This window comes from Macadamia integrifolia, unplaced genomic scaffold, assembly GCF_013358625.1.
Source record: "Macadamia integrifolia cultivar HAES 741 unplaced genomic scaffold, SCU_Mint_v3 scaffold2603, whole genome shotgun sequence".
In the NCBI taxonomy this organism is placed as follows: domain Eukaryota; kingdom Viridiplantae; phylum Streptophyta; class Magnoliopsida; order Proteales; family Proteaceae; genus Macadamia; species Macadamia integrifolia.
In genome coordinates this window covers 18,105-29,918 of record NW_024868826.1, presented here as the reverse complement: position 1 = coordinate 29,918, position 11,814 = coordinate 18,105, and the positions used below count along the sequence as shown (strand labels likewise).

The following is an 11,814-nucleotide window of genomic DNA, read 5'->3' as shown; positions in this document are numbered from 1 at the left end:
TTTTTTAATAGTATGATAAAATTCCCAGTTTGCCCTTATAAAACGCATACGCGTTTTAAACGTGCGTTTAAAACGTGTTTAAAACGGTTTAGACAGCCGTACCCGTTTTTTCCCGCATTGTTGGGAAGCATACGGCAATACGCGTTTTAAACGGCAAAAAAACGCGAACGCGTTTTAAACGCGTTTAAAACGCGAACGCGTTTTAAACGCGTTTAAAACGCGTATTAACTAACAGTGATCTGGCCAACCTGTATTCAAAGTCACCCTTGCCATTATGGTCCATAGGGAACCCGCCTTAACCCTCTCTGGTTCGGGTCCTGCATGGTTAAACCAGGTCAACCATGTAAGTAAACCAGGTTTTAAAAGTAGGGTATCACAGTGCTCCTTGGTAGTCAGCTACATGAAGGAGAGTGGGTGAAGGCCAGACATGACGAGCTCAATTTTCATGATGAAAGGCGCATGAAAACCATGGATAATCTGAAAAAATATCAAATGAGAATGGCCAGGGCCTTTAACAAGAATGTGAAACCCCGCCATATAGAGGAGGGTGAACTTGTTCTTTGAGAACAAAGAACCCCAATTCATGCCAAGAGGAAAATTCAGGCCCAACTGGAGTGGCCCATTCACCGTCAAAGAGATTTTACTAGGCAAAGTTGTGAAACTCATAGACCACAACGGCGAAGAAATACCCAGATTGGTCAACATGGATCAACTCAAGAAATATTATGTCTGAAAGGGTCAAGAGCTTGAACTATATCAGACCTAATTCCTTTCGAGGGATACGTAGGCAACTTCATATGTGCAAGTGCGGACTCAATCATCTAAAGGCAATAAATTGGTTCCTTGATTAATAAACAAAGTATATTAAAAGATCATCATAGTTTGTGTCCCCAAAGAATCGCCATTTGGCCTGAAAGGCCATTAGGTATCTGTCATCCACTCATTGGTCTGTCACTTCTTATTCAGGATTCTATCCCCCAAGAATCGCCATTTGGCATAAAAGGCCATTAGGTATCTATTACCCACCCATTGGTCCATCAAATCTTATCCAGGATTCCATCCCCTAAAAGAAAATCACCACTCGGCACCAGTTTATAAAGGCCAATTTATCCCCACCCTTGATCAGTCAAAAAAAAAAAAAAAAAAAAAAAGAACAGCTTAATCCAACGGTGGTAAAGGCTTGTTTAAGTAATTAGCTAATGAGTAATATTTTGATACATCATCATATTTCTTTTGTTTGTGACAATTTCATGAAAATTCATGAGCTCGTTGGATGAGATGTTGAGGAAATGGACCTTAGACATAAACATAAGGGCACCAAGATTGTTGGAATCTATGAATGTGTCATTCCTCAATCAAATCGGGTGTGTGAAATTATATCATCAGTTACTCCGACAAGTACTTCAACACTGGGATGCCAACCTACATGTATTTCAGTTTGGATTAATAGAGATCTGCCCAACTCTCGAAGAATTCAGGGTTTATATGTTATCCCCACCCAAAGGTAGGTTTTTCCAACCATCTTTGAAGAAAATTATTCAGAGGAAATTTAGAATTTCTTTGGATGGAAAGAAGAGGAAGTGAAGCAATTTGTCATCTATTATTTCTTGTGTAATTATCATACCTACGGGCCCACATGTGTATAACAATTTGGGTATCATGAGTAGTGGGAAAATTTACACATATACATGATAAGCCTTCCGCTGAATTATCTAATTATACTTTCATATCTAGTGGTGCATGTTGTGTTATGGTTCACTGCATCAGATGATCCCAGTGATTCTTAGGTTACCGAGGTAACCTAGTCACCGGTCCGGTTCTGGGGCGTGACAAAGAGAGAGAGAGAGAGAGAGAGAGAGAGAGAGAGAGAGAGAGAGAGAGAGGGAATTAATGGGGAAGAAGTCAAAAAGAAGCTTATTGGTAAGAGGGTGGAGTCTAACAAAAGGAAGACCAGGGCGGCAACAATGATGACCCGGAGAAGGAAACAAAAGTTCTGTTGGAAATTGGAGGTAGTTGCAGAGGAGACAGGAGAGGATAATTTCCCAAGCACGATGAAGAAGATGAACAGTGAAGAGGCCCAATATATTGTTCCACCCAGGACATGCGTGGGAAGTAGTAATGCAAAACAGGTTATGCACTATGTCCTATAGGAGAGGCATGACCTGAGCCAACCAATGGGTCGGTTCCACCTCCCAAACATCAAGCCAGAGATAAGGAGATCGACATGGCCCCTCCCAATTCTTCCATTGTCAAAAAGGCACCTTTTCAATTTTGAAAAGATATCGCCACACTAGCATGCTTCCCAAAAAGGTTACAATGCATTAATGGACTAGAGATCCACTAAAGGTGAAAGGTCAAGCCCTTCAGATAGTTGCTTTTCTAACTGGGCCTGACGCTAGATCGTAGCAGGTTGGGAGGTACCTCCCTGACCATGAGACGACCCAAATACTCCCACCATCTACAACTAGCTCGGCAAGAGTAGGGGCAAACTGTTATGGAAAATATATGCATCCACCCGTGGGTGTGCCAAAACAAGGATGAACAGATGGAAAACTAGAAGAGTGGGCTAGCCAGCCAATCCTATGAAAAGAGTTTTGACAGATGAACATGACTGGATAAGCACCAGCGTGCGGACACTACATGAACATCCTACCGCTCAGCTATCCATGCCATAGGAACCCAATAGTTAGTTCATTGACCAGGTAGTAGGGTCCAAGTATTCATTAATCGACCGGTGAGTAGCTTGACGATCAGCTGCAACAGGAAGCTACCAAAGCAGGACTCTCAACAAATGACCGCCATCTTCAGCTATAAATACTCAGGTAAAACCTCTTTCCAGAGGATCGATCTTTTTCCATTCTTACTTGAACTATCTGTTTGTGAACAAATCTAACTTAGGCATCAGAGAATCCCCCACCGGATCAGCCCGGTGCTCACTCTCTCGTGTATGTTCTTCTATGTAGGACACGAAGATAGTCTAGGAGCAATTTCTCGGCATAATAAAAGGATAAGTGTTTTCAAGAAATCTAACAAATGTTATTCTTCTCCTTAGTTTTTTCCCAATAAAAATGAGTGGTAGCACTTTGGATTTGAGAGTGATGAGAGGTGGGCAGTTTGAAGTGTGAGGCAGTGTAGGTGTTCATAGAGAGCACCACAATTGTTTCCTTCCTCGAATGGGACAATAAATACTATTCCAACCTTGAATCCTCCTTATAGTTTTATGTTTGATTTCTTGGAAGAGAGCAGCCTTAGAAATTCCAAAATCTATTGGTAGGCCTAAATACTTCTTGGACCCATCTTCATAAGGCATCTTAAGGATGCGGGAAAACCATCTTTTGAAATGAAGCAACATGTTGGGACTAAATGTGAGGGTAGATTTTTGATAGTTGATGAATTGGATACTCGCTTTGCAATATATGCTTAAGACACTCCTTGAGATTGTGAATTTCCTATAAATTATCTCAGAAAATAGCAATTTCACCTGATTGGTCATCAGTTCCTTGTTGAACTCGACATGTCTAGTTTCCCATGCATGCTTGAATTTCGACAAAAGATCTTCCCTCATGCATAGCTTCTCCGATGGGCTCAGTGGTTCTCTCAATGGTCTTTTGATGTTAAACACATAAAAGGAAAAGAAAATGTATTGGCAGACTTTCTCTCCCGACCTACCTTAACCTTTTCCATCATACCATTACTTCTCCCCATAACCCCTGGAGCCTCTGCGTCTCAGACACCACCACCTGGTCATAACCTCTGTTGTTCCCTTCCTCCAAGCCTTCCCCAGAAATCATCCAAGATCTTACCCTTAGAAAAGTCATCTCTTACAATAATACTACAGCCATCCAACTCCTCATGATCTCTCTTCGACGTGAAGGATTAGCCTTACCAGGAAGTCCTTTTCACCCTGATTTTCCTGGATGAGGTTTTGTAGGGGACCAACAGAGGGGTATTTGGATTCATTGCTGAGGGGACCAACAGAGGAATCACCATCCTCATATCGTTCTTGTAAATATTGTTGGGAATACTTTCGTCTAGAAAAACGACGAGGAGGAGGGAAGTCATCTTCAGAGTCTTGTAGACAATCATCATAGTCACAGAGGTCAAAGTATTTATGACTAGTAACTGGATCTTGGAAGAAGTAAATTGGGTCACCTTGAGAATCAAAAGATTTGATAGGAATTTTTTCTTGGATCATACCAAAAGAGGGCAAAAAGGAGATGGGTGAGAGGGATAGTTCGATTACTCACCTTAGTGCCATGAATCAGACCTTGTGATTCAGCTTTGTTGATGAGAGAGTTGAATGCTTGGGGGAAAAGCATAAAAATGGCCGGGGAGAGGGATCTCCTTGGAGAATACCTCTAAAAGGGACAACTGATCCTCTAACTGCACAATTAATGAGAAGTCTGTAGGAGATTGATGTAATGCTGGACATAAGAATAGATGCCCATCAAGCAAAAAAACCCAATCGAAGAACACTCTCAACTAATGGCCATTCCAAGCAATCACAGGCCTTGACCATATCGAGCTTCATCGCAAAAAATATTTCCTCTTTTTCTTAATACAATTGAAAGCTTCATGCGTAAGGAGGATATTATCTCAGATGAGCCTTTCAGGGATGAAGGCTAACTGAGATGAAGAAACAATATGGTCGAGAAACCCCTTGAGTCGGGAAGCAAATATTTTTGTAATGATCTTCACCGTCACATTACAAAGACTAATAGGGAGATAATGGTCCACTTTCTCCAAATGAAGCACCTTTGGAATCAAGATGATATTTTTGACATTTGAAAGAGAAGGCAAATGCTTGTGTGGAAGAACTGCAAATATTAAAGAATATCAGAATTCACAATCTCCAAATTCCTCTTGGAAAAACGCAGGAGGTAGACCATCCGGTCCTGGAGACTTGAGGGGAGCCAAATCCATGATAACACTTTAGTCTAATCCATCTCATGAATCCTACATAATCTCTCATCATTTGGGCATCAACAACTGGATTTGTAGCTTCCAAAATGGAAACAGAGCTTCCTCATCCAGACCTTCTGAACTAAAAATAGTTTAGTAACGAGTGATCACTTCCTTGAAAATATAACTCTCTGACTGAGACCATTGACGAGAAATAAGCCACATATGAATAATCTTGTTGCGTTATCAAATTGGAGGGTGGTGGCGTGGAATAATTTGGTGTTACGGTCTCCATTTTTCAGCCAGAGAACCCGAGACTTTTGCTGCCACATCAATTCCTCCCTTTCAAGCTCCACACCCAGCAGTTCGTCAACTTCCTTCTCCCTTTTCTGAGAATCAATAGATGGGTGATAATCAAGCTCACGAAGGTATCCCTAAATTTCCCACTGGACATTCCCAAAATCTTTTGGAGGAGAGTATCTGCTACAGAATCACTTAGGGGGATCAACTATGCTTTGGAAACCTTATTCTTGCAATCTGAGTGGGAAAACCACATACTTTCAAATCTGAAAGTCTAACACCGAAGCTTTTTCCTCCCTCAGTATCTAACACTAATTGAAGATGATTAGAATTGACTGAAGAACGAACGGTAACAATGGCTTTAGCAAAAGCCCTCCTCTAGACTTGGTTAGAGAGCACCCGTCCAATTTAATTGGAATGTTCACTGCCCCTTGTCTTCGATAATTCCAATTGAAGGAAGGTCCAAAGTCTAGGAAGGCCTGAATTTGTAGAGAATTTGTAGTTCCCTTGTTATTACCTTCTCACTTTTCACGCCAAGATAAATAAGAGTCGAAATATTCAATACACATCAAATTAGGGGTGTCAATTCGTGGCCCGACCCGACAGAACCGACCGTTTAAAGCCCGACCCGACCCGACCCATTTATTAAACGTGTCGGGCTTGAGCCCGGCCCGTTTATTAAACATGTCGGGCTTAAGCCCAGCCCCTTTATAAACGGTCGGTCTCAATCCTGATACTTGGACCGTCGGGCACCCGACCGAGACCGACCAATTAATACCCGACCGAGACCTATCTATTTTGCACCGGCCTGGCCCGGCCCGCCCGGTTGTAAGATACCTATTTTACCCCCATATGAAAGAGTTAAAAAGAAAAAAACCAAAAACCCTAGTACCTTTCTCTTCGTTTAACACTGCCGCGGCCGCCGCTGTGGTCTTCGTCGTCGTCGATTCGCCATTCACTTCGTTTCTCTGTGTCTGTCCGTTCTCGCTTTCTGGGGAAAAAAAAGAAGATATATTACCTTTCTAGCTCTATTCTCTCTCTTCGTTGCTCTCGTTGTTCTTTCTTTTACATGCTCTCACTGTTCTCTCTCTTACATACTCTCACTCTCTCTCTCAGTTATCTTCATTTGATGAGCTATTTTGAAGGTTGTGGCCGATTCCAATCTCGTGCACATGCTATTTCTATCAGGAACTCCTGCAACTAATCACTTTCTTATGCGCTCCTGCAGTTGATTTCTCTTTTACACCCCTTGTTACCATTTGTGAACCCTAAGGTATGCAGTGCGGTTTCTTTCCTTGTTTATTATCCTTTTTTTTTTTTTTTGTGCTACAGAGGAATTTGTCATCTCTCTGTTCTCTCTCTTACATGCTCTCACTGTTCTCTCTTTTGAAGGCTCTCATTCTCTCTCTCGGTTAAGCCTAGAATTTGTGGGCGATTTCGAAACCTGGCAAAGCCCCCTGGTTCTTTCACCTTCCTGCGCAACTGATCTCTCTCGTCGAGGCTCTTGCAACTGATTTCCCTCCTGCAACTAATCTCTCTTTTACACCCCCTGTTACCATTCGCGAACCCTAAGGTATGAAGTACCCTTTTTTTTGGTATTTTTTTATACATTCACATTGCTTTAAATTATTCCATATCAACCTTACAAGGCTATCCATAACTGTTTGAACTTTTGTAGATGTGAAGTTCTTAGAATTGTTACTGACAAGTTTTTTGCAGGTAAGGAATCTTTAGTTCAAAATGGTAGAGCACCTGGGGTAATGCCAAGTTTATGGTGGTTCGAACCCACCAAGACTCTAAACAAAATACTTAAAGGGTTTTAACTTATATATCTTGTTCTTGTTCTTGACATTTTGTGATTCTTGGATTTTTGTGATTAGATCACTGAGTTTTTAGATCTGCTTTCATTTGCTACAGTTAACATTGGTAGTACATGTTAAGAGTAAATGCCCATTAATGGTTGTGCAAGGGATATTGAATTAGATGATGAACAGAAAAATAAAATTCTGAACATGTCTTCAATCGATAATGTTTGCCAATGTTCTTTTGGTCATGCTCCAGCTTGGTGTCATACCATGCAAATCAATTACCTTTGTCAACCTTGATGCCATGATCATAACAAAATTCAAGGAAAATTTTGTATGAATGGTCAAGAAAAATAAAGAGCAGAGTTCTGTATTTGGCCTCTGTTTTTGTCTGAGAATGACAGCTTGAGCTATCTCATTCTCTTTGAAGGGCTTCCTTTGCTTTTCATGCATTGGATTTTTTGATTAAAAGTTGAGAATTGAATTTTGGATGGTATTTTGTGGTCTTAAGCTATTAAATAAGCGGTTAGAATTGAAAGTTGTGGAGGTGGGTTTGAATTGAAGGGTGTAAATGCCCTATTTCTTACAAATGTTCAGAATTGAAGTTTTGGAGTCATGGGTGGACTTGGGAATTTGCAACTCAGAACAATGTGATTGGAAAATATGAAGAGATTTTCATGCGCTCTAGTATCTATTATCTTGTTTCCATTCAATTTGTGATGCATCCATATATTACCTTTCATGTAGAAAGCATGTTTCACTGATTACATAATAATTTTTTGGCATTTCGATTGTAAATATATCCATGCCTTAGATTATGATATCTATTGCCTAAATGAGTTGAAACGATGCAAGACCTTAAATTAGTGGGGATTTATTTTTTACTGAATAAATGTTAAGTCTTATTAACATGAATTTGAACAATATTGTTTTATTTTGAGGAAGATTCAATTTATATTTATTATTTTGCATTCTATTGTTGTTTTATTCAGTTGAATTGCATAATGTCAAATAAAAAAGATCAAGAAGTTCAGATGTCTGTTAATGAAGTAAACAGAGGGAATGGTTTTAGTCCGTCTAGTTCAAGAACTGCATCTGATCATAATACTGGGCCAGTTGTTTCATCTGCTACAGTTAGTACTTTACCAAGAAATAGGAAAAAAACTTCCATAGTTTGGAAAGAGTTTATTAATATCCCTAAAGACAAAAATCCCGATGGAAGACAGAGAGCAAAATGCAAGGCTTGTGGGAATATATATCTGGCTGACTCATCTATCAATGGCACTGGTAGTTTGAGGAGACATCTTAAGTCTTGCCTCAAGCGTAAAAATAATGATGTTGCTCAAATGTTATTGGGTGGAGGTGATGGGAATGTGGCACTGAAAACTAAGAGGATTGATGCAGATGTAGTTCGAGATATGATTACCACACTTATTGTCAGACATGAGTTGCCCTTGGTATTCGTCGAGTATGAAGAGTTTAGGGCTTTGATTTCTTATCTTTACCCACAATTTAGTCCTATTAGTAGGAATACCCAAATGGCTGATATTTTGAAGTTGCATACTAGAGAAAGCAAGAGGATAAAGGATTTTTTGAGTTCCTTCAATGGTAGAATGTCATTGACTACTGATTTGTGGACTTCTGTAACCACTGACTCCTATATTTCTCTCACTTGTCATTATATTGACACAGAATGGGTACTACATAAAAAATTATTGAAATTTTGCATCATGCCACCCCCACACACAGGAGCTAATATATGTGAAATTGCTTCAAATATGTTGTTGGATTGGGGCATAGAGAAGAAATTGTTCTCTATTACATTAGATAATGCCGGTGCTAACCTTTGTTTTATTGAGCACTTGAAAAAAAGTTTGGTATTAAAGAAGGCATTGTTGTGTAGTGGTGAGTTTTTTCACAACAGATGTTGTGCTCATATATTGAACCTAATTATACAAGATGGTTTGAAGTGCATTGATGAATCTGTACATTTTGTTCGATCGAGTGTAGCATATGTGAAGGCATCTCAAGCAAGGAAAGTAAAGTTTCTTGAATGCTGCAAACAATTGGATATAACAAGTCAGAAAGGGTTGCATGGAGATGTTTCCACAAGGTGGAACTCGACTTATCACATGCTTGATTCTGCCATTGTCTATCAGACTGCATTTCAACAACTAGAGTTGGTGGATAAAAATTTTAAAGTGTGTCCAAGCAATGAGGATTGGAAAAAGATTGAACACTTATGTTCCTTTTTGAAGCCTTTTAATGACATTACTGAATTATTGTCTGGGTCAAAGTACCCAACAACAAATTTGTATTTTCATAATGTATGGAAAATACATTTGTCTTTGTTGAAAACGATAAATCAGGGAGAAGACTATGTGAAAAAGATGGCACAAGAAATGAAAAAGAAGTTTGATAAGTATTGGGACTCATATAGCATCATTTTAGCTATTGCTGTTGTATTTGATCCTCATTACAAGCTAATCTTTGTTAGGTATGCTTTTGATAAGATATACAGTTTGGATTCAACAGCAATGGAAAAGTTTAACCTTGTGAAATCGACCTTAGCACGACTCTTTGAAGAGTACCGGTGCATGGAGATAACTGAGGAAGAGAGGGGATTTCAATCACATGCTATTGAGGACAATACAGTTGGAGATGTTTTAGATTGGGAGGTATAAATCATTATGTTTTTTTTTTTGGTTGTTTAAAACATATATTTTAATTCAATATATTACATTATTCATTTTGATTATGTTGTTTTGTAGGAGCTATCTATGTATGAGAGTTCTACTACTATTGTAATACAAGATAAATCCGAATTAGATTTATATCTAGAAGAGCCAAGGATAAATCTGATCAAGCATTATGATGTATTGGCCTTTTGGAAGTCACAAGGATCAAAGTATCGTGATCTTTCTCGGATGGCACGGGATGTGTTGGCTATTCCGGTATCAACTGTTGCTTCTAAATCAGCTTTTAGTGCTGGAGGTAGAGTTATTGACAAATACAGAAGTAAGCTATTGCCTACAAATGCTGAAGCGTTGATTTGCCTTCGAGATTGGATGTTCGGAGTAGACTTTAGACGTAATTTCAAACTATGTAAATATACATTTTTCATCCGTTAAACAAATGTTGCTTCGTCGCATTTTTTTTGTCATAATCTTAATATCTTACTTGTCCTCTTCTTCATTTTGTACACTTTTAAAGCTGAACCGGTTGATGATGCCAGTGATTTGGCTAATGCTTTGGGGAATGTGTTGTCTTTGGATGTGAGTGGTGATACTAATATTACAGTAGAACCTACACAAAGATCTTCTAATGCCTCTACTGCAGCTAATGTTTAGTCTGTTAGGTGAAATTCCATGGGTAATATCATTCTTGTTCTTTGATTATGACATATTCGCTATTTTTTATCTTTACATTTACTAATGTTTATGCTTCATCTATTTTCTATTAGGTGGGATTGATGTTGAAGCACTCCAGATTGGATGAAATCAGGATAATTTTGAGTCATGTAACTAAATATTTAACTTTGAGGATGTTTGGATACGAATTTAAGATTTTTTATGATATTTCTAAATATGTTAATTGTGGGATGCTTGGATAAGAATTTAGGACTTTTTATGATTCTAAATATTTTAATTATGAGATGCTTGGACAAGGATTTAGGACTTTTTATGATTCTAAATATTTTAATTGTGGGATGCTTGAACAGGATAAGGATTTAGGATTTTTTATGATGTTTCTAAATAATTTAATTATGAGGATGTTGGATCAATGCTTTGGATTTTTTGTGATGTTTTTAAATATGTGACTTGGAAGAGAGTAGATTCCTCTAAATATGTTAATTGTGGGATGCTTGGATAAGGATTTATGACTTTTTATGATTCTAAATATTTTAATTATGAGATGCTTGGACAAGGATTTAGGACTTTTTATGATTCTAAATATTTTAATTGTGGGATGCTTGGACAGGATAAGGATTTAGGATTTTTTATGATGTTTCTAAATAATTTAATTATGAGGATGTTGGATCAATGCTTTGGATTTTTTGTGATGTTTTTAAATATGTGACTTGGAAGAGAGTAGATTCCTCTATATTTAAAAAAGTAATACAATTAAACTCAACAATTAAACTCAACAATTAAAGAAGGCCCATTTAAAAACTGGTTACGTCCGTTTAACATTAAACATGTCCGTGGCCCGGTTAAGGCCCGACTAAAACCCGATTAAGGCTCGATTTTAATAGCCCGATTATAGCCCGAGACCGACCGACCGAATATAAAGTGTATCATGCCCTCATTAACTAAGCCCGATTAGTTAAATGGGCGGACACGGTGCAACCTTTAAAAGTCTTCAAGCCCGATTAAGCCCGACCGAAACCGAACCGGCCCGACCGATTGACACCCCTAGTTCTATCTATTTAAATTATAATTTGTGTGAAAAGTGGCCTAACTTTGTATCACTGATGGTTTACATGTTTAGTTATTAATTCCTACAACATTTTGGATTTTTTTCTTACATTCTAGCATTAAGTAATCGATCATTTTCCCCCGCAGAAGGGATCAACCTTGAACACTTACAATATTATTTATTTTTATAATTAACTAGCTTTCCAAGTTAGTATGCTGATTGTGACATGAAACCATGATACGTTTTTGTGGTCAAGAAACTATTCCAGTGAAGTTGTTATGAAACTTCTATCCAAAAAATAAAAGTGAACAAAGTTTTTTGTCAACATGCGGTGAACTCCACTGCGTGGATGGAAGGAATGTGATGTCGAGACCCCCTCTCTCCAATC

The 11,814-nt window shown here is 38.6% G+C and overlaps 1 protein-coding gene across 3 annotated transcripts; it reads left to right on the top strand.

Annotated features, from left to right (window-relative positions):
- Window positions 1-7,582: 7,582 nt before the first annotated feature.
- Window positions 7,583-10,499, top strand: LOC122066819 (zinc finger BED domain-containing protein RICESLEEPER 2-like). 3 transcript variants are annotated; one of them, XR_006136480.1, is made up of 3 exons: window positions 7,583-9,685; window positions 9,779-10,365; window positions 10,471-10,499. XR_006136480.1 is itself a non-coding variant. In XM_042630650.1 (2 exons), exons 1-2 carry the CDS (start codon window positions 8,012-8,014, stop codon window positions 10,136-10,138), a joined length of 2,034 nt encoding a protein of 677 aa, XP_042486584.1. In that variant the 5' UTR covers window positions 7,583-8,011; the 3' UTR covers window positions 10,139-10,499. The 3 variants fall into 3 exon arrangements, 1 of the variants encoding a protein (XP_042486584.1); XR_006136479.1 differs by having other exon boundaries at window positions 9,779-10,379; XM_042630650.1 differs by having other exon boundaries at window positions 9,779-10,499.
- Window positions 10,500-11,814: the final 1,315 nt, after the last annotated feature.

What these genes read in the sequence shown, in the direction of transcription:
- LOC122066819 (XM_042630650.1), top strand. Translation starts at nt 8,012, where the DNA reads ATGTCAAATAAAAAAGATCAAGAAGTTCAGATGTCTGTTAATGAAGTA. An exon ending in GAGATGTTTTAGATTGGGAG is followed by an intron (nt 9,686 to 9,778) that starts GTATAAATCATT and finishes GTTGTTTTGTAG; the next exon opens with GAGCTATCTATGTATGAGAG.